This window comes from Pterocles gutturalis, unplaced genomic scaffold, assembly GCF_000699245.1.
Source record: "Pterocles gutturalis isolate BGI_N339 unplaced genomic scaffold, ASM69924v1 scaffold6119, whole genome shotgun sequence".
Taxonomy (NCBI): Eukaryota; Metazoa; Chordata; class Aves; order Pterocliformes; family Pteroclidae; genus Pterocles; species Pterocles gutturalis.
Genome location: NW_010135604.1, coordinates 46,411 through 69,254, shown reverse-complemented (window position 1 = coordinate 69,254; position 22,844 = coordinate 46,411). Strand labels below are relative to the sequence as shown.

Below are 22,844 nucleotides of genomic sequence, written 5' to 3'. Positions count from 1 at the left end.
GTTGCACTGCAGGGCTCATCCCAGCGAAGTGAGAGTGCGGAGTTGGCGAGAAGAGGAAGGAATGCTCCTCTCAGCTGTGCTGGCTCTGCGCTAGGACTTGAGAGAAGTTTGTGTTGCACTGGTGAACTGCCACGGGTGTTCATGCAGCTTTAAATCGGCAGTCGAGTGCTTTACAAGGGATTGTCACTTAGAATAGCTGAGAATTTTTATTCCACTTCCCCTCTCCAAAAAAAAATCGTGTCTCATAAGGCTCAGTTGGTAAGAAAATCGAGGATTTTTTTTTTTAATGCTGTAAGCTTAACTATTTCTCTGTGTTTAGTCTTTCTGGGAAGAAGTCACCAGTAGTGTTTGCATCCATCATTTTGCTGTTTACTTGTATTTTTTCATACTAGATGAGGGAAGAGATTAGTTGCCTACAGTTAATCAATCACACTTCGAGAAAATTCATCAACACTAGTACATTTTGATGGAAGCAAAGTAAAGGTGGTTTAGGTCAAAGTAACTTCTCAGTCTCCAGTTGCTCAGTACTCTGGAAAACCCTCTCCTCCATACCCTTTTTTTTTTTTTCTTCTATGCATCTGTTTGCCATATTGTATCCTGTTTGCAAAGATAGAAATGTACTTATTTAAATGGACTGTGTAACATTTCATGCTCTTATTGTGGCGGTTAATCAATAGTTTTCAAAAGTTAAATTGGATCTGGAGTATAGAGAGAAACTGTTTCCAGATTAGTTAATTTTATTAAGTAATGATCATACCCATTCTTAATAAACCATTAATTTGGCTCTAACTTGCTGTTCAACCTAGTTCAAATGACAGCACAGAAATCGCTGTCATATATTGTAATGTCACATAATACAGTCACTGTAATTTCTTCAAATTAATCTCGGAATAGTGATGTGCTTTTGCAAATTTTTTTATACTCGATGATGCTTAGTAAGACACTTTGAAGAAACATTCAGTTTATAAACCATCCCAACAGTAATTTATTTTCTAGTCTCTCATCTTTGTCTATTGCCAAGGACATTTGTATCCAAACAACATTTTTGTTATGTGTTCATGGCTCCCTGCTGTTTGATCACCTAGCTGAAGTCCTAATCTTCTGTTTGTGACACGATAGTAATTTTCCTACTGGCTAATTGTTACCTTAGATAGAGATAAACAGCAGGAAGAGCTGAACTCTTGAAGAAGTAAAAATCGAATTTTAATGCATGCATCCTCCCTGATAAACAGCATCTATGCAAGTAGAATTGGTTTGAATAAGATCCGTTGAGTTCAGAAGGTGTCAGCAGTTCCTTAATGAGGCAGAGGCAGTGCCAGCATGAGTATGAATAAGTTTATATATGAAAGTAGAGGTGAAGGTATGAAGTTCACTATTTGGTTTGTGAATTCAGTGCTGTGAAGGATGCCAAGGAGCTGGAGACTGAAACTCAGAAAATGTCGTAGTGTATGTTTGTGGATTGCAGCATCCTCTCTGCCGACAGAACTAGCCTCCCTGTTCTAGTTGCGTTAAAAAAACAAAAAGACAAAGGTTTACAACAACTGGATTGTGATCATTAGTCTGAGAAAGCTGTGGTAGACTCATTTACCAATCTGGAAAGGAATAAAATTGGTAACATGGAAGTGCAGTGCCCTGTAAAGTAATGAGGTCTTGAAGAAGTACCAGGCTGTTGCTAGCCAGAAGTGTATGCACAGGGCAAGGCACCTGTCTTTCAAAGTCGTCCAAGGTCTGTGATAAGGCAGAGCCTACTAACGTTTTCAGGGCAGGTACTTGCATTTCGAAGAGACAGGAGGTTACTGTCATGACAGCTTGCTGTGGAGGTTCTGTGGTTTGAGGTGGCTTTTTTTTTTTCATAATCTGGCTGATGGAAGAGAGGAGTCACTTTCCTGGAACCTCTTGACCCTTGTCACAGTCTGGTCTCTGTTCTCCCTTGTCCCGTGGTTTGATTTGGAGGATTGGGCTTCCTCCTCTGACCATCAGCAGTGCTTCTTGAAGCTGCTCCCCGAGGGTGCGTATGGAGGAGTGAGTTACAGCTGCTTCATGGCAGCTTTGCTGTATTCTTCATGACAGCTGTGAAACCAATCAGGATCTTGTTAGATAATTGACAGTTGCAGAGAGGCAATAGCAGTGGCGTCACATCTGTCAGGGAGCTACAGATAAGTGTGAAACTGAGGTTTCAACTTTTTAATAAGTGATAGAGTTCTTCCTTCTCTTCCAGAAATAGGTCTCCAGTCAGCGTGTAATTGCTGTTTTGGTTTTAAACCCTGATTATGCAGACAGGACATAAAGATCTTGTTTGAATAGAAATGTTATAAATGATGATTGTACAGACATACTGAACGTTGCAGACCTGTGTGCTTAAGGTTAGTAAGTGAAGAAATTAAAATGCCTGTTTGGTAATGGGCATTTTAAAACTACTGCTTCCCTCTTATGTGTTCCGTAGAGGGTTGGTTTTAATATTGTTATTAATATTGTTATTGTTTTATTTGGTTTTAATCTGTTGTTACTTGTTTTTAATAAACATCATCTTTGCTTTTTTATATCTTTTTGAATAGACTTGTTTGCATACAGTTTAGAAGAGCTTAATGTTCAAGACTTGCCAAGCTGTCGCTGGAGGTGTTTGCTGTATCTATTTTTCTGCTAGAACTCAGAGCAGGGGACAAGGAATAGGCTTTGTACTTCTGATGCTCTCAAGCTGGAGATGAAGGGTGGCGTTTCCAGCTGGAGTTATGCTTTTACCTTCAGGCAAAGAGTCTCTTCACCTAGGACTGTACAGTACTTAAGTTTTGTCAATGAGACTTGGAAATACCTTTTTTTTTTTTTTTTGTAGTCATCATGGTCTATTTCTTCACCCAAACTTGAATCAACCATATTCTAGTCATGTTTTTTTCAGTGTATGATTCTTCAGAAATCAGTGTGCCTTTGTCTGCTGTGATTTTCAATGCGTTTTTGTCTTTCATCTCTCCATAGAACAGTCTAAAATTAGCATGATCTAAAGGCGTTACAAAATCCACCATTACTTTAATAGTTTTTGCAATTGCATCTCTGTGATATAGTTTGCTTATCATCAGATTGCTTTAGCTTTTCTTTAAAACTGAAAAATTAGGACTTAGAAAATTAGATGTACTTTTTTGCTATGTCTTGGAGGTAAGGTGAAGTAGCATTTCCGGCAAGGTGCACGTTCTGGGTGCATGGGTGAAGCTGCGTATATCTGGTCAGAGATGTATGCAGATAATGGGCTTCTTGTATCCTTCAGTGGGAGTTATATAAAGATATTCAGGTGAAAAGCTTTCTTCATGTTTCACACCAATACTGGTTAGAGGGGTGTTAACTGTATTCGTGTTTCCTTTTTCCCTAGTGAATTGATTACATCTGTATTTCCTGAGTTCTAGGTAAGGAATTTGTCTAGAAGCTGTAGAATGGGTAGACGTTGTTTTTGGCAGGAAGATAGGTCAGGATCTGGAGCTTAGGAAACTTTTAAACTCTCTGTCTTTGGGAGTTGGAGAAATCTGATTCCTTTGGACATCTGTAATCCACCTTTATGATGATGTCGCATCTCAAAAATGCTAGCTTCAAAAATATCTGCTGCGATGCACATAGTATGAGATTTGCTTTTTAGTTCAAATCAAATAGAGCAAAGCTGATTTTTTTTTTTTTTTCCTTCTGAGGGAGTGGGGTGGGGGAAGAAAACGGGGAGAAACAGGTCTCGGATTCTGATCTGTCACCATTCATCTCCTCTGGCAGGCAGTCTGCAGACTTAAACATTGTATTCTTTGTCCCCAGCAGATTTAACCTTATTAATTTCCTATGAAATGCTAAATACTTGGGTTGCTTTGCTGGTGGCTTCTTCAAAAGAGTCCACTTCCTTGTACTGTAGGGAGGGGTATGTGGTGTTGTTGTGTGGCACCAGAAATGCAGTTGTTACTGAATCTTTGTTGCATGCTCCTGCTTCTGGCTGAGCAGGTGGCTCTGCCGTGCCTGGGAGCGTGCTCAGCTCCTCTCCCAGCTCTCCTACTGGGGAGCCCTCACGCTTCAACCAGCTCACCTGAGAGAGGTTTGGTTATAAACTGCACGTGACTGTTGAAATTCTTTGCTGCCACCCACTTCTTAGATGGCACTTGAGGGCCTTCTGTACTTTGAAGGCAGATGTTGCCAGTGAAGCAGAATTTGCCTTGGTAAGGAATTTCCTGTGGATGGACTTTTACGGATAAGTGATAGAAGTTGCTTAGAAAGACGTGGGGGGATGCAGCTGCCTTGCAGACTTCGGGAATGGTCTGCTCGCATTCACGTGAAGCAGTTGGCATTGCTCGCTTAACATGTGAGCCCTTGAACCTAAACGGTATGGCTCACCAAGGGTGACTCCTGGTGTGTGGACGTGAGGTTTAGGATGAGCATGCAGTGAATACCTCCACTTTTTCTGTGCTGAGTGCTTTGTAGTGATGACTCTTCTAGAGGGTAATTGCTGTTAGGTGAAAAAAAATACAGTCTCTAATAATGAACTTTATTTTTTTCAACTTATACCTCACTTGTGTAGTTTCAGAGTATACCACTTGCTGAGTTACAGAATACGCAGTGCTCTAAACAAAGCAGCTGTGTCATTCTTTTGTGGTAATTGTCCAAGGCTCGGAACGGGAAAGCGTTGCATCTCTAATGGATTGTACATAAGTGCTGGGTATTGACACCCTAAATATGAAGTAACATTTTTCTATTTATATATTTGGCAGGCAAGCTGACAGAGAGCCTTCATTAAGCTCTCTAGATATTCTTGTAGTTTATAAATATTTATGGCAAGAGATTCACAATGTGAACAGGCTCGATATTTGTTTCACGTGGACAGAACTTGGTCTGAACACAGTGATGGTGTTTCCAAGTAGAAATGCACTTGTCATCATTTCTGCTTTTCCTTATGTTCTCCTGTGAGACAATTATGAAAATAGGGTAGGTTTTTTGTCTCCTGGTGATTATCTTGCTACAGACCTTGCTATTTCAATGTAATTGACACAGTCCCCCACCAGTTTTGAAATGGAGTCAAGCCTACCAGTCTGTAAGAGAACAGCAATACTGTAATACCTTTTCCCATTTGATTTATAATACAGTTTTAAGAACGTACCATTCAAAGTGTAGGTTAAAAGAATCAGTGGTTTAGTTAGTAATACCTTGTTTCCTTTGCAAAATGTTATGAACTATTTGGAGAAAGAGGCATGTCAGTTTAAAAGTTGGAATGCTTTCTGAGCTTCATTATTTGTACAGAGAGAACAATAAGAAAATGTTTTTAATATAAACAGACATGGAAAATGGCAACATTGTTACAGATTTTTTTAGTATCTTGTTACAGGATCACATTACCTAAATAGAATTACTCCCTTGTGATATAATCAATGTGGCAGAAATGGGATTATAGTTTTAATTCAGTTTATGAAGGCCCTGTGTGAGCTCTTGATGTCAGATTTGAAAAGAAATCATATTTGAGACAGAAAATCTTAATCAAGTAGCTATATAATTTTACTTAATCAAAAGTCATTTGTTTTGCTTCTCTATGATACCAAAATATAATTTTCTTCTTTATATTTTATCTCTTACTCCTTCCCCAACCTGTTCCCAGAGGAAAAACAGTTTGCATGTTGGTTTGTGGGGTTTTTTTGTTGTTGTTGTTGTTGTGGGTGGTTTTTGGTTTTTTTCCCAGAAAAGTGTTTACCCTTCTAGAACACCTCAATAAAAAGTGTCCTCCTCTGTCCATTGTAAAAGAGTTTAGGCTTCTGGAAGGTGGCTGGTGTGTTTGCTTGAATTCTGGAAGCTAAGAGGATGTGGAAGGTAACAGGTGTCATGGCATTTCAGACATTTTTCCTTTGTTGTTCTGTCAAAGCAGTGAATAAAACTCTTGCTTGTACTCATAGTGTTAGTGTTAATTAAAATGTTAACACTTTGGAAAGCCAAGAATCCTCTTGGCCACACATGTATTAATAGAGTAGGAATATTAAGAATAATAGAAGAGTAGGAATTTGTAAACCTTGTAGTGACTCTTATGTGAATTTGGAAGATGCACTGGTGTTCTAATATCTCAGAAACTTAACTGAGGCTCAACAGTTAGCCTTTACCCTGTAGGTAATGGTAAAATTCATCAGTAAAATAATTGCAAGTTGCATGGTTTTGTGTTTGTGGGTTTGTGTTTCTTTTGGATTACCAGAAAGGAGTCACATTCAATATGAAAAAGACCAGATTGTTCAACTTTTTCGAGGGACCCTAGGTGTTTGTGTGGTTTTGTTCTCTTTTTTTTTTTTTTTTTTTTTTACGTGTCACTACATCTAATGTAAGCCCACTGAAGATTTGACATTAATAGTGCTGGAATTCGAGTGCTTTTGAGAGTTAAAAAAAAAAAAAGACATAGGTCCAACTGTGTTTCCAAAAAAAAAAAAAAATCAAATGTGTAATAATTTTCAAAAGTCTTGAAGTTTGTGCACATAGAATCATCATTTCTCCTTATCCTTTAAAAACAGTCCCTAACTGTTCATTTGAACTGGTAATTGTTATTTATTATAGTAATCTGTGGTAAACTCAATAGTCTTAAGAATGTAAGTGTTTAAAATGTAATTTTGGTTTGAAAACTTTTTTCCTTTGGCTGGTGGAAAGTTGTTTTACACTTGCACTGTGAGTAATTTTTTTAAATTTTTCTTATACTGAACTAGAAAATAATTTTAGGAATCCTTCATATTTTTTCAAAGTTTTTGATACTGCCTTGTCATGAAGGAAGTATTTTATCTGCATGGGAGACAAAACCTGTAGAATTTTTTTTACTAGTTGGAGGCATGGCTTATTTTATTCTCAATATTTCTTTATGATGGATGAACTGACAAAGATGCCATTCACCAAGTTTAGTCTGGAAAGTATGCCACAAAGAAATCATTGGATAGCTGATATGTTCTTTGTTGAAAAATTGCAGAGAAGTGGGGATGAAAATGTGATAAGCCTTTGAGGCAGTACTGCTGCTTCCCCCACCCCCTCCACCACAAATCAGTCCGCTGTTATGTCCCAGCTGAGGGCTGTCACTTACTTCTGTGAGGTACTTGACAGTGCTGGCAACTTTCTGTTTTGTGGGTCATTCTGTCCTCCAGTTGGGGTCTTTTGAGCTAAATTCTGTGTTCATGCTTTACAGCAACTATCTGATAGTGCTTCAAAAATCTAAACAAACAAAAAACCCCAACCGTGGAACAGAATAAATAAATGTAAAAAGTTTTGTTTTTTACCTGAAGAGACAAACTGACAGTCTGAAGAAATATTTTGTAAATACTAGGCATGCCAGCTCAGATAAATTGCTGAAGGTCATCTAAGGGTAGCTCAGTGCCTATGAACTTCTTGTCAATGTGGAAAAAGACTTTGTTAGTTTAAAGGTAAACCAGTGTGCTGTTGCTCAGGGTGTGGATTTTTTTTGTTCCATGTGGAACTATTAGCAACCTGGGTGAATCCACTTGGCTGGGGCTATTCCCACACAGTGTCTGCCAGTATAACTAGGGTCCTCCAGCTGTGGAGGCAAGTGGGACTGAGAGCAGAGGCGACTGGAGGGTAAATGCTTCCAGGTCACTCTTGACTCGATGTGCACCCTGAAACACATGTGCTGTCCGGGCTGGAATGGCTTATGAACTGTGATCACTTTACACTAGCAACTTTAGAGCATTCCCACCTCAGCTTGCAAGGGTGTACAAGGTGTATCCTGCAACCTTTAGTTTTCTTAAACTTTGGGAAATGCGCTGCCTCTGTCACAGCGTCACAGTGGTGTGTCTCAAGGCTCTAATTCAGTGGAGGGACTTAAGCTATGCATGGTCTTTCAACAGCTTCATGAGGGATATGACAGAAGCTTTTGGTTTGTTTTCTTCGTGTTAGAAGCTCTGTAGGAAATGATGACGCCAGAAAGTGTGAAGGGTAGTGTTTTGTTTCAGTGTGATCAAGTTGTCTTATCTATTGTCATATGGCTCGAAGTTTGGATTGCAAAATATCATCCCTGTTCAGATGGGGATTCTAATTGGTGCAGTATAGCAAAACAAGGTTTCTTTTTCTGCGTGAGTGAAGGTGTGTGCTTGGGAGAACTGTCAGAAACATACCTTGCAGACAGGAGATGCTTTGCAGCAGTCTACATGTATACTAACTTTTTCATTAAGCAGATTGTGTGGATTTAAACATGGGTGTCTCCAGTAGAGCTAGGGAAGTATTGCCAATGTGCGTGGAACTGGTATGACTTCATCTGTAGTGCTGTGTGTTATTCTGACGGCTGTTTGAGAAACCGGGAGAGTGTTGAAGGAAGGTTATGAGGACATCTGAGGAAATCGGAAGTGTAACATTGAGGTTCTGCAGACATTCATGTGGATCATGGTACTACTTGGTCACACATCCCTTGGAGCCTTCCTGCTTTCCAGAGTCTGGCTGGCCCAGGAAATTGTACAGTGCTGCTGCCAGCTCACCTTTATTTTCTTGTCACTTTTGTGGCTCCCTCTTGTAAGCAGCAGGGTAATGGAAGAAGGTGGTAGTGTTATATGGCAGTGCAGCTGCAAGCAGATGCCTGACCAGGGAGCCTAGCGCTCTGCTCATCCTAGGCTGTTGTCAGCGAGACAGATTCAGCATATCAAGTTATAAAGATGTCAGCTACCAGTCAAAGTGGTGTGTTTTATCCCCATGAGAGTGCAATGGAAAGAACTTCAGAGTAGGAGAGTTAATGTAAGGGAAAGATGAGCCGAGTCACCTTTCCCTTGCTGAGACAGAGGATTGGTGTGAATGTGCTACCCAACACTGAGAAAAGACGTACTGCGGTAATTTGGAAATCATCAGCTGCTGGCTGTATGGCTCTGGTGCCAGTAGGATAATTTGACAGGCAGTGCCTGCCATTCAGAAAGTTATTTGCCTGTGATATGCTAGAGTTTGTGATGTACATCAATCGTGTGTGCTTTTGCTATGCTCTGCCAGGTCTGTAGGCTTTCCGTGGCTGGACCCGGTACTCTTTTCTTTTTTTTTTTTTTTTTTTTTTTTTTTTTCCTCCTCCTCTCATTCTCTTGCCTCCCTACTTCTAGCTCTTTAGTAAGAATCTATTTACTGTTATTAAGCAGGATAAAGGATGACTTTACTGCCTTTGTACCAGCTAGACTTGCAGATGTCTAGTTATCCACAGCTCCTATATGGCCGGAGGCTTGGAAAACTGACAGTAGAGGATTGGTGCAGAATCCAAGTGCAGTTGTTGCTGCTCGGTGGGTCGCTTTTGCACTGATGTTTTTACTTATCTCATTCACTGGCAACCCTGACTGTTCCTGTGGCCTTTCAAATTACCATCTGAACAGCCCTTGGATGACTTTAGCATGTGGAATACGCTTCAGGTCAGCTGAAAGAAGGAGGAAGGGTCCCTTCTGACAAGCTTTGGGCTGCCTTATGCTTCTTTAACAAACTCTGGGTTGCCTGCTGTGTCCTGCAAGTATATTTGTGAGAACAAGGAGGTTCAGATAGAAGAGAGCTCTCAGTTCACAGTGAAGGTGAAATAGGGGCTGCTGGTATGTTGGTTAATTAATTTGTGTAAAAACAATTGTGTGGAACAAATCAGGAAGGGTGCTGTGATGGAGCACTTGGTGCAAAATCCTGGCCTGCTGCTTGCTGTGCTGTAGCTTTGAAACTTTGATGTATTTCCTGGTGGGGTTTTTGTTTGAATATATAAACCATCTCTGTATAAGTTTCTTGAGGCTGGGTCCCTGCTTTTTGGGGAAGTTTATTTTCGTTTGCAACTTGCCTTTCTTCTGATTTGATAAAAGTCTCACAGAATTTTATTTGCAGTGCTACCTCAGCCTTTTGCTTCTTGCTCCTCCAAACTGAGCAGCACAACTCAAACATTCACATATAACAAATATACAGAATTTCTTTTAAGCATAAGCAATGATGAAGAAATTTGAAATGTGGGGAGTGAAGGGAGAGTGTGCGCAACTGACTGTGCCAGAACCCTTGTGTCCATCCAGAGTTTTTCTTATGTTCTTGTGTGGGCTCTCTGTGGGACGTCTTGGGAACGGGGGAGGATTGTATTACATACAAGGAGTTCTGTGTATAGAATGGTTTTGAGGGGGTTGCAAATAATACTCTTTGCTGGTTATCTATGCCCATTTATCTGCTTTTCCTTCTCTTGTGGTCTGAATCTGGGTGCATGTCATTTCATCAAGGCGCCTGGCAAGTCCTTCATGCTTACTGTGCCTCATCTAGCACATCTCATCACTGCATCTCCTCTTTTCCAGTGCTTATGTTTGCCATCCTCGTGGCAGTGTGCTTGGCAGTATCAATTCACCTTTAGATGCTCGGAGTTCTTCATCAAGGCTTTTAAAAGATGGGGAGTTTTCTCAGCACAACAACATCTTCTTCCAATGTAACATTCCATGGGTTTTTTACCAGTGGACTCCTGCATGGATGTTTATTTCCACAGTGTGAGTGGTTGCTGGGCCACACTGGGATTCTGGGACAGGTTGCCACAATTTATGGTGGCCACCTCTAGTCTGGCAGATCCTGTTCCTAAATTGGAGGTTCACAACCAGTTCAACTAATTTGTCAATCTTTCCCTGATGTGCTAGTACTTAGGTTTATCTGATTTTGTTCTGAACTGTTTCTGGATGATGGCTGGCTAAAAACAACTTTTTGGCAGGTGCGGGGAGAGCATGATAGCCTTCTGCTGGTTTAGCTCCCTGCATTGTCTTGATGTCGTGTGGGACTAGTGCTAGTGCCAATGCAAAAGAGAGGTCGGGAACCGACAGCTGAAAGTGGAGCTGGGGAGAAAGGATGTGGCTGCAGTCGCATCTTGAGCAGATCTAGCAGGTTGCCAGTGAAAGGGGGGAGAGCTGGTCCCCTTCCAACTCCCTGCTGCTTGCCTTATGCTAGTTTTGGAGTTTGCTGGACCGCTTCTTGAGTCGGTTCAACTCGCTAACCCAGTCAAACCTTTCACTGATGTAATGATTTGGATCAGCTTGAGGAGGGGCCCTTAACTAAGTGAGGGAGTTGACAGAACAGCATTGCTGGAGGTTGAGAGTGAGAAAAAAGAATTTGGGGAAAATGAGGCGATACTAATTGCTTTAACCAGGTTAAATTTCACGTCAGTGAAAGAGCATGTTGAAGGTAACACTGACTTTGTGTCACCCAGTAGTGTCATGGATCATTGAAAGTGGAAAGGGAGCAAGCAGGAACTTGCAGAAAAAGGCCTCTGGACTAGTTAATGGAAAGCATGACAAATTCTGACAGCTTAAAGTAGCCACTTAAACACCAAGATGTTGAAAAACATTTTTAGCTGGTAAAGTGGTCTTTTTATGTTGGTTCATCACTTTGTATTCTGTGGTCTGCAGCATTTTTAAGCCAGTATCAGACACTCGCAAACCAGATGTACAAAGCAAGACTTAAGTAAACAAGTGTTAGGGAAACCAGGCTTAAGTATCTTGGGGATTAGTAGCTTCTGGTATGCTAGGGAGAGAGACAAGAGCTGCAGCCAAGAGAAATATTTGGTATGAGTACCGAAGTTTGGTGGTGAGGAGAAGGATGCTGATGTAAAATTCTAGTTGTAAAGGTAGGGCAAAAAAAGACAGTGACTGGATTTTAAATATTGAATGTGGTTAGCTTAGGAAAGGTGTTATGTGAATATCAGAATTATGAAGCAGTTAGGCTCAGTGACCCACTGTTGACAGGAGTTTCTTATTATTTTAATTTTTTTGTTGCGGTTCAAATGTGTTAAACTTCAGGTTTTGTAACTTTTGTGTTCTCTAAGCAGACGTTTATTCATGCTGGTGGATACAAAAAAAAGGCTTACTTTATAACTAAGCATAGCTTTTACTCTGTATTGGGTACTTTAATTAGACTACTAAACTACCTACAGACTTCTCAGGGGATAGAGGACATGTTAATATTCACTGCTGTTTCAGTTGTTGATTTCCAAGTTGAGTGTTTTTTCTTTTACTTTTAAAAACATGCACTTCTCTTCAGTGTAGTATAGTTTGAAGTTAAAATATGTATTTTTATGATGTCTATAGAAGGGGAACTGGAAACATGAAGAGTTCAGCTCTGACTACTTAAATCTGAGTTGTATCTCTTTGCCCCCATTATAACTTAAACTGTGAAATACTTGCCTAGCTTTGAAAGGGAGTTTCTCTTGGACTTCTTCCCTTAGGCTATTAGTATATAGTTCATAACTGCATTATTCAAGAAAGCTGTCTTTTCAGTGTCCTGTGCTTCTTTTAAAGTGAGTTTTATGGGGCAGGATGGGATCTTCTGCCACAATTTTCCTTCTAGCATTGCTGTGTGAGTCAAGGAAATGGCAAAGATGATACTAGGTATGGATGCTGGCAGCTTCAGTAATTGGAGTTTATAGGATATTGAAGCCTTTGTGTTTTCTGGGAAGGGTTGGAGGGAGTGAGGAAACAAACCTGTTTTTTATTATTTTGGTGATGCATGCTTCGTTCCTGAATGTTGCAACAATTTGGAAAGCTTAATATCCTCATACGCCAGCCCAGTGGAATATGTTACAAGTTGTAGCTTTGAATCAATGTGCCTGAAACTACAGATCCTAAGTGTAGCTGTGTTTCTTCAGAGCCATCATTCAAATAACTTGCATCATTCATGAGAAGGATGTTTTCTCCAGTCCTTCCTCAGCCAGAGCTGAGCTCCAGCAAGGAGGGAATAGCCTATGCAATGCAGTTGTGTTAGGCTCAGCAGTGCCTTCAGGCCTCGGTGATTACACTTGACATGCCTGGTGTTCCAATTCTGTGCATGGGTACTCTCGCTCCGTGTTGCACATCATAATGGAACCTGTACCCCTGTGTGCTTGAATTTACCTTTTTTCAAATGCCGAGCACGCTGTCTTATTAGAGAGAGCTCTGCCAGTTGGCTGCGCGCTTTCCTATGGTGCACTACATGACATTGAGCTGACTATTAACTAGATTTTTCAGGTTACAATTGTACGCAGGCTTTAAAAAGTAGAGAGTTTTACTACATATCTATTTTTTACCACTTCCAGTTTATTGCCTACTTATTTCTGAAAAATGCAGTCATCATCAGCAACCTGCACTTCAAGAAACTCTACTGTAATTAGCTTTATATCTTTAGGGGGTGGGAAATTATACAAGGAAGGGAAGGACATAGCAAAGTAAGGTAATAAACCTACTTAATATAAGCAGTCTGCTTTCTAGTTTAAAGAAGTCTACCCCTTCTCCATGGAAATAAAATATCTAAACTGAATGTTTTGCTGCACAATAAAAGCTTGGTTTCTGTAAAGGAGAGTACAAATTTAGCAATACTAAAAACAACAAAGCTTCCCTCCTCCCCCCATTTCTGTAACTTTTTATCTAAAGATTGTCATAAATCAGTTTATATTCAGTGTTTCTAAAATTGTGACGACAGCCTAAACAGTTTGGGGTTTTTTGTTTTGTTTTGTTTTTTAAAAGGAAGAAAGAAAGTAAAAAGCTTCCAAACGTACATAGCAGAACTTGTTTATTTGGACATAGGTTAAGGAACTTCTTAGTTCCTTCAGCTTTTCCCAATACTAATGTGGCAGTGTCTGTGAGAAACAGTTTTGTGGTAATGAGGAGAGTAGTCTGATCTTGGAAACTGGCTTTCGAATTTTCTGAAGTGTGTGTTAGTATTTCTAATCTCAGTGTGAGTTTCTCATGCAAAGAACTGTATCTTTTCTGGCAGTGTAGCCCTTGACATTATTCAACCATGCACATGTTTGGTTCTACAAATGTAAGCCTTTTGGTTAGGAGATATATCCTGCTAGAAGTGTAAGCGCCCACCTATGCTGATGAATAAATCTGCACGATTTTTGTTAAATTTGTATAGTGACAGGTAGAGGAGCATTTAGTTTGCCAATCATAGTATCTATCTAAATGCTCTGTTGCTACAGTGCCTGAGTAAACATAGGGAAAAATAGAAATGTTTTCTAATAGTGGGTTTAAGAGGATGTAATCGTCTTCTTTATGCAGTTGTAGTGTTTTTCTTAACCTTTTGTTGAAGTGGGAATGAGGCTAGAATTTTCATAATGTTACATATAGCTTGTGGCTAAGGACAATTAAACAGCCATGTTACATTTAAGAAACTATCTGTTTTCATGGTTATTATTTTTGATTAGTCATCTTGGGTGTTGTGTGTGAAAAATACACAGACCATGCAAACTGATAGAGTAAGCAAATAAAGCTTATAAAATAAAGGCTTTGTGTTAGACAACTAAACAGAAGTGGTAGAGCCGAGTTTGAAAGAACTCAGTGTTGTCCATTCCTGTAGATTTATTTTTCTCCCTACGTCCTCATACCAACGTCAACACTCTTAAAACAACATTCCTCTCATGCTGTGCAATGAATTTTGTATTTGTGTGTATTATATGTGAGATATATAATTTTGGAGAGTATCAATGCACAGGTGGCTTTGATAGCTTGAAGTGAGTTATGCTTTTATAGAAGTGGGGCTTATATTACTAAATTCTAGGGGAAAAAAAAGAAGAGTCTTTGCTCAGGTGGGCAGCATTGAGCGCTTAGAAAACTGCTTTACCTTTGCCTTTCAGATTCTTATTTAAGCATCCTTCTCTACAGAACAGTGTCCTTTGGGCACTTCAGATGTCTGTTTTCTTTGTTCTCTCCCTTCTTCTTTAATCTTATTTTAATAATGCACAGCCCAGAGTAATGAGCTTTCCATTACAAAGTTACCAACTTGAGTCATAGCACTGTTGAAAGATTTTGAGTTGATGCTTTTTAGTCAAACTTCAAAATGTCCCCTCACCTTTTTTTTTTTTTTTTTTTTTAATCAGTTAGTAGTTCTGGCTTGATGCAGCATAATAGTGCAAGTTATATTTAATATTGAGTAGTTTTAATGCATCTCTCTATCCCACCCACCCCTTGTTTCTCCCATTTACAGCTGCCCCACTGTTGCTGTATGCAAACCGACGTGATCTGCGACTGGTGGATGCTGCAAACGGGAAGGAGAACGCCACGGTGATTGTGGGTGGCTTAGAGGACGCAGCAGCAGTGGACTTTGTGTTTGTAAAAGGGTTGATATACTGGAGTGATGTAAGTGAAGAAGCCATTAAACGAACAGAATTCAATAAATCTGGGAGTGTACAAAATGTGGTCATTTCTGGACTTCTGTCACCTGATGGGCTGGCATGTGACTGGCTAGGAGAGAAATTATACTGGACAGATTCTGAAACAAATCGGATTGAAGTTTCTAATTTGGACGGATCACTGAGAAAAGTTTTGTTTTGGCAAGAACTGGATCAACCTAGAGCAATTGCCTTAGATCCTGCAAGAGGGTAAGTCTTTGTTAAAACAATTACAAATATTAAAATTACTGCTACTTCTTGTTTGTTGAATTATTTTAAATAAGCAATGGTACTGTTATAAAAGTTACCTTAAGCCATTTTGCGTTATTTGCTTCTCTTTCTGTTAGTGTGATTTGAAAACAATTTGTATTTCTGAAATTGCATTCGTTCTGGTTTGTGAACAACTAGGAATCATCAGATGTTTAAAAAAGTACTAGAAACTTATTTTGGCAGTTGTGCAGAAGATGAACAGAAATGGGGAAGTTCTAACCCGATATAATTTGCTTGAAAGGCCGTCGGCTGCCTGTGGACATGCTTGTGCCTCTCTGCAGTGTCAAGTAGTGGAATTTTTTTGAGCTTTGCTCATTGTTGATGTTCATGCTTTATTGAAACAGCTGAAGAAATTAGAGAAATCAATACACTGCATTAATAACAATTTGAGACATGTTTTAGCACTTAATCAGAAAAATCTGCAGAAGGGTTCCTTTCCCCACCCTTGAGGGAACTTTTGTTTTAAGCTGTTTTGCCTTAGCCCATTGTAGAACAGGTCTGATTCTTCTCAGCTCTCATTTTGGTCCGTGGATGTGAATTGCAGTATAATCTTTTTGTTCTGTTCTTGGGACAAAGCTGTGGTTGCCAGAAATGTTGAATTCAGTGGTGGTTTTGGTGATGTTATGTAAATGGTTAGCTTGAGGTTACCCCATAGGTAGCTGTGGTAAAGTGACTGGTCTCCTGAAGTGAAAGACTAATGGTCCTTTATGCTGTATAATTTTTTGATAGTTTTTTTTTTAATCTGTAGTATAGGTCTTCTTTATACTATCTTTTTTCCCTGAACAAGCAAGAAAATGAATATATTATACTGCCATTTCACATATTTTTTTCAGTCAGCTTTTTTTGGGGGAGAAATCAATGCATTGTTTCTTCGGAAAGGTGAGGGCTGTTTTAGATGCTTGCAGCTTTTTTTACATTATAATTTGTTGAACTTGCCTGTTTGGGTCTTTTCCTCCAAAAGAAGAAAGTCTCTTTGTAAAACGTGGCTTCTTCCCTGAACTGCATAGAAGTACCATATCTCAAATATTTTCTTCCACAGCTTCAAAAAGGCCTTTGACAATATATAAATAGGAAAGATGTTTCTTTTGCATTACTTCTATTTCCAGCTTTGGAAATAATAAAAGTATGGATTTATGCTTTTCCTATCTCTTTACAACTTATAAATTGGAGCCAATGATAGCATTAGTTTTATTTTATTAGATTCTAGAACCATTTAAGAGTGCAAGAAAAGATGTGATGCTCGTGCCCTTTCCACCCACCATCCCATAACTGAGAGAGAAAAGGGAAGGAAAACATAATGAAAGTGTTTTTGATTTGACTTCTGACCAGAGAGACAAAGATTCTCATTAGTTAGGAGTAACGCACTGTTGTCAAGCCAGTTGGTCTTTTTTAGAAGAGTATTTGTATTTTCCAAATATGTGCAGTAATATGCTCAGTGATGAAAATTAGATGATTGCCTACTCTTGCAAGCTCATGATACTTTACACAAAGAGGAAGCTACAAGAAGAAAAATGAAGTAGATCAAAGGTAGAGTGAACTCATAACTTTTTCCATACTGCTGTTCTATTAAAGCAGTAGGAGTAAACACTTCAGTATGCCTAGATTTAAAACAAAACATCTCAAACAGAAAACTGAATACCAACACCCCATTCCCCAAAACAAACAAAAAACCCCAACCAAAACAAAAAACCCTTCACAATAACTGTAATTGAAGGACAAAATATGTTTTTCTTCTAAATCTTTGTAGAGATCACTTTCTAACTTGTTATATGAAGGGTAAGTTTTAGGAAGGTAATGCAATAATATGTCCGCTTTCTGGGTACCATATTGCAGTTGCAAAAATTGCAATTCTCTTATGCAGTTTTGTGATGGAAAACCTCTCAGCTTTCAATAAATCTGGTTACATTTAAGAGCTTCCTCCAAAACTTGAAACATAGGTGGAAGGGTGGCATCAGCACAGGGATGTCAAAGAAAAACTCCAAACTGTTTTTTTGTGCATGCTTCTTTCACTAATATTTACATGTTTTTAGCCCTGTAAATGTCTTCTGGTTTCTCACTGTTGCCTCCCAGAGAGCAGTAGAAATAAGTCGTTAAAGGATCTAAGAGCAGTTAATAAAATCTGAAACTTGGAAAAGCAAAACCCTTCTCATTTTCCTGTAGTCTGATCCATCTGCTCAGTTGATGATTATTCCAGGTACAGTTTTATAAACTCTTTCAGTTGATGAAAATAAATTATTTAGCAGCAGAAGTTACACTAGGGTCGTGATTATGGACAAGTTCAATTTTTCATTAAAGTTTATTTGTCAAATGCAGTTGATCTTGGGTAGGATACATCAACTATTTCACAATCAAGTTGATCTAAGTACCAAACTACTCATATGTTCTGTGCTTATGGGTACACATATATTTATTATATGTATTTATCTTACTGAAAACATGAGAATGCCTACTTTGAAATGAAATGTTAAGAACAGTGTAAGCTAGCACAAATGCATAGTCATGAATAATGCATTTTCTTGCCAATGTTCCATGTAGAAAAAATGAAATGTTTCACCAGCACCCTGGTCTTTTTAGCAACCTGTCAGTTGTAGGATACTCAGCAGTCATTCTTTGAAGGTCTCTACTGCGTGCTATTGTGGTAGTTTGGAGCAATATGACTGGATTATTTCAGAGCATGTTACAGCAACAGTAGTGATTAAAGAATAACTGGTTTGGGTAGCCTTTGCTGCCACTGACAAAACCATCTGTTAATTTTGTGTGAGATTGTATGTGTAACTGAAATACTGGAGTAGAAGTTAGTCTTGGTTCCCATGTCTGTTATCAATAATGAGAAATGCAATACATTTACTAATGGAAAATATTTCTCAGTTTGTGACTGAGGCACAGCAGCCAAGTCTAATTTTTACTCTGGTATTTTTGTCTACGATGCCATCAGAATCTAAAATGTCTAGACTCCTCTTACTGGCCATCTCCTATGTACATTTTGAGGTTTGAGCTTCTTATTTCACTCATATGCTACAGCTTCCTTTGCTTTTTTCTATTTTAGTTGTCTTGATACTGGAGAAAATATTGTGTGTGTACCAGGAGAGAGGAGAAGTGACCTCAGATGAAGAAGGCAGCAATGGCATGCTTGCTCAGCCTCCTTTTGAAGTGAGCTGAATGGTTTCAGAGTAGTTTCAGGAAGGCTTCTTGGTCCTAGTCATCCTTTCTGAAACTGTTTATTCCTGACCTGTGTTAAATGTGAGACCCTCTTAATAAGATCAGCAGCTGGGAATAACACTCTGACACTTTAATGTTGACTTTTTGCCAGGGGAAGACCAGGTGTTAGACCACCAAATTTAGGAACTGCTCACATCAAAATTGAGCAAGTGGAAAAGGTTTTTCTGCTTCAGCACTCAAGATAAAAAAAAGGCGTTATCTGTTTAGATTCTTGAGCAAGTACTGCTTGAAAATGCAGTATTCTGTATTTGTGCTGCTGTTTTCTTGTTGTGTTTTTAATTTGTACAGCCCTTTTGTCCATAGGGAAAAGACTTAATTGTCATTGTTACAATTCTCCAAAAATTACCCTTTAGACAACCTGGTCAGCTTTCTTCATAAGAAGCACTATCAAAATGAACTGTCTTTTCTCACTTCTGGATGTATTTATTGTTCACCACAAAGGGCATTTTAAGTGCCTCCTAGAAGTGCTGACTAATTGCTTACTTTTCAGGAGGTGTTTCAAATCAAGTGACTCTATAGAGTTACCTTAATTGTTGAACTCTTGCAAAGCTTTCAGGTTGTAAGGGTTTTCAGTTAATGAGTAGAATTAGATTACAAAGAGCTACAACACTTTTTATGACAGCTGATTTCTGGATGAAGTACTTTGCATGTTGGGGACCATCTTCAGATTTAATGCATACCCCTCCCCCAGCAGACTGTTCTCTTATTTTTTTAATGCAAAACCTTTGCAGGGAATATATACACTTTCTTCGTGGAACTACTTCTGTTGTTTGTTCAAAGGTTGGAAACTTGCGTCTGAGCATGTCAAGCACAAAAGCAATTGTAGTACAGGTCTTACATCTGCACATCATAACAAAAACTTCATGGGAACTGGTATCATTTTTTGCTGACTGGTAGATGTTATACAACAATATAAGGAAAGGAAAATAGACCATTCTAATAACAGTACCAGTATCTTTGATTTGGGAAAACAACATTTTAAAAATGAAAAAACCCCCAGAATTTCTTTGTAAATTTGCCCATTCAGTGAAGGGTTTTTTGTTTGCATGCAAGTTAGTATTATATAAAGTGGCACCTTAGATGTAAATTCCCCAAATAATGTGGATAACTGAAGGCTTTGCTTCATAGCCCCTCTTGCTTGATGCCACCTCTCCCTTGAGCAGATTGCGTCTGGCTGAAAAATCTCTCTCCTGCTCCTCTGCTGATAGTAACGTATTTCACAGAAAGCAGATCAGTGCACTCAGCTGATTGTTTCCTGTATAGCCTGGCCTGTGCAGTAAGAAGTCAGTTTTGAGGTTTTATAGGTGACTTACATGCAAGCGTTAAGCTGATAGGAAATCTGCAGACTGCTGTGGTGTTGGCACACTGGTATTTAATCTTTCTTCAAATACCAAGTTGGCACACTTGGTGTTTAATCTTTCTTCACCGAGGGAGGCTCTCTTGATCTTAAGATGGTGTTTGTTGCAAATATGTCACTAAATTCTGGTAGCAGCTTGGATAGTAAACAAACCAAAAGGTATTTTTTGGTGACTTAATGAAGCTAACAGGAAAGATTGCAGTAGTGTTGCACGGGTTGTCCTGATGACACTGAATCAGGAATGGCCTGCCTTGGCTCTTGGGCTGCATGTAACTCTTGGAAGATCTGCAGTGTGGTCAAAAATGCAGCACCGGTGTTGCTAGTAGCTGGATGATCCTAGCACAGGGACTGTTGGGTGACCTGAATCTCTAGGCAAATGAGAGAAAATTGCCTAAGCCAGGATTATACTGCGTGAGTCAAAACCCAGCAGTATGCAAAGCAGCGCTTCATCCTGCAAGAGGCTAGGGTGGCATCTGAAATGTCTTTGCCATCTTCAGCCCCAGAACTACTGTAACTCCGTCTGCTTTTGAAGTGTAAGGTGTTTGGGGTTTGGCTCTTGGTCCTGTGAAGATCTTTCTGGCTTCTGGGAACAAGATCAGGCACTATTCACTAACTGTAGAAGCGCTGAATATTAACTCTAGGATTTTGGTTGGGTGGTTTTTGATTTTTTTGTTTTGTTTTGTTTTAGTCTCATTGACAGTCTGTTCATTTTGAAAGGGTCTTTCACAAAACTTTGCAAGGTTGGTTTGGGATTTGTCATGTATGGCTGGAAACCATGTGATCCTGGTTTCCAGTCTAGTGCTAGGCTATTTCTATGTGGCTAGACGCTAAAACTGTAAAGGTGTATTTTATTGCACAGCTCAAAATGTTAATTTCTTTCTCCTCCTCTCTTTTTGTCTCATCTGAAGGAGGAGGTGAAGGAAGGTAACCAGAAAGTAACCAGAAACCCACATATTTAAAACAGAGTGAAGGCTTAGAGAGGTGACCACTCTTGTAAATCTTGCTGTGCTGGTTTTAGATGTTACTGCCATTGACTGCCTATCCTCACCCTACTGCCAGAGGTTTCCAGGAGCTCAGAGGAACATATTCACTGATGTATTTATTTTTCAGGCGTTTCACCTATTTTTCCCTTTGTGGAAGGAGATGAGAGAGATTTGGGTTGTTACAAATCAAACTAGACTGCACAGATTTGTTTTGTGCAGGACAAACATTTTTCTTATAGACTCAGATATCTTAGTTATAGATGCTTTTAGCTGTAGGCGAGTTTGGAAGTTGCCTTTCATCCCTACCTCCTTCATTCAGTGCATGGGACAGAAAACAAGACTGTGGACTGGATTAGTTGAGGGCTGTGCTTTCACTTCTGCCAGCTTTCCTGTGAATTAACTAGTAGCATCTTGAAACATTGAAGAGTTTGTCAAAACACTAAGTTCATTGGCTTTTTTTCACTTTGTGTCTCCTATTTCGGACTTGTTCTGGTGAGGCATGTGAATACAGTGTGTTAAGCAATAGTCTGCTGACAATTTAAGGTAATATTCAAGGGGATGATTTTGCCTGTGCCTTAAAGCATACCTCAGTGCTGCAGTGATAAGGGTGATAAGAATTAGTAAACTTTATGCATCTTCCTGTAAAGTATCAATGTATACTTCAGATATTTGTATGCAGTGTTTGTTTAATAAGTTAGAACTAAGTATTTAAACTGAGGTAGTAATTTCTGGTCTGCGTGAATAACCTCTGGTGATGAGTCTTTGGGCATGCTTCTGTGTATCTGCATTTTCAGTCCCTGCAATTATAACTTAGCGTCTAAGTCTAGACTATGAAGACCTGTTGTGTTTAAAAAAATGAGTTGTGAACAAACAAGTTTTCACTAACAACATTTTGAATGAAGATTTATGCTGAGTAAACACAAGGAAAATGATTTCTGAAATAATGATTTTATGCTTCTAGTAGGCATTGCTAGCTAGATGTTAATTAAAAAATGTTTGTTCACACACTTTTAAAAATTAAAATAATCCGAAGACAACTTTTAATAGCTATTAACAGGAACTCAAAGGGGCCATATTAATTTACAGCAGAGTTATAATCTGATATATTGTTTATTCTGCATTCTTGCTTGAGAAGTTCAAAGTAGCATTGCTGTTAAGGAAGCAGAGTGGCTTTAAAGGAATGTCCATGCTATTTCTGGGAAGGGGCCAGAGTGAAAAAAAACCCAACCTATTAATCCTCCTCTTCCCCCCAGATATAACTTACATAACTTGGCAGTATTTGTCAGGAAATCATTACTTCAGAATCCATGACATCTAATAAGACTTGTAGGAGAGAGCTTTCAATTGCTTGCTAAAACCATTGCAGCTGACTCAGCTTAATAAGTGCAAATTGCTGCAAGAAATTATTTTTATACTTCGTCTTAGGGAAAAGTTTTGTTTGTAATCTCTTTACTATTTCGAGGCAGGATATTTTAGGGCGGGACTTTTTCAGAAATGGTGATGAGCCTTGCAGACAATATATGTTAAAGCAGATCTGCACCAGAAAGAATTTATTGGCAAAATTAGCCTTTAGCAAATATAGCTCATTGCACTGTGTTTTAGACTTTCGTTGTTCATCCTGTGACCATCTTCTTCCCTTTCTAAATAAGCTTCACTGTCAAAAAACACACTTTCTGCCATAAACTGAGATTATACTCACAGTTCTTGCTGCAGTGTATCGGCCACCACATTGTACGCCTGACAAGTGCGTTTGCAGCAGAAACGCATGATGTAGACATAGCCTGAGTCACAGAGAAGCAGGGTAGTGTCTGAGCCTCATTGGGAACAACTCTGCTTGTGGAGTGTGCAGGTGGAGGGAGAAACACTAGAGGAAAAGATCTTAGGTTTTCTTCATTTAGAATCAAGATAGGGTTGGTTGGTGGTAGGTTGGGTTCTGCTC

General features: G+C 39.2%; 1 protein-coding gene across 1 annotated transcript in view; it reads left to right on the top strand.

Moving 5' to 3' along the window:
* Positions 1-4,269: 4,269 nt before the first annotated feature.
* Positions 4,270-22,844, top strand: part of LOC104467975 (low-density lipoprotein receptor-related protein 6-like) — a gene marked incomplete at its 3' end in the record, with an annotated part of 60,777 nt that continues 42,202 nt past the window's right edge. Inside the window, exons 1-2 of the mRNA XM_010081958.1 lie at positions 4,270-4,339; positions 14,893-15,286. Coding sequence (XP_010080260.1) covers positions 4,270-4,339; positions 14,893-15,286 — 464 coding nt within the window. The remainder of the gene's footprint in view (positions 4,340-14,892; positions 15,287-22,844) is intronic.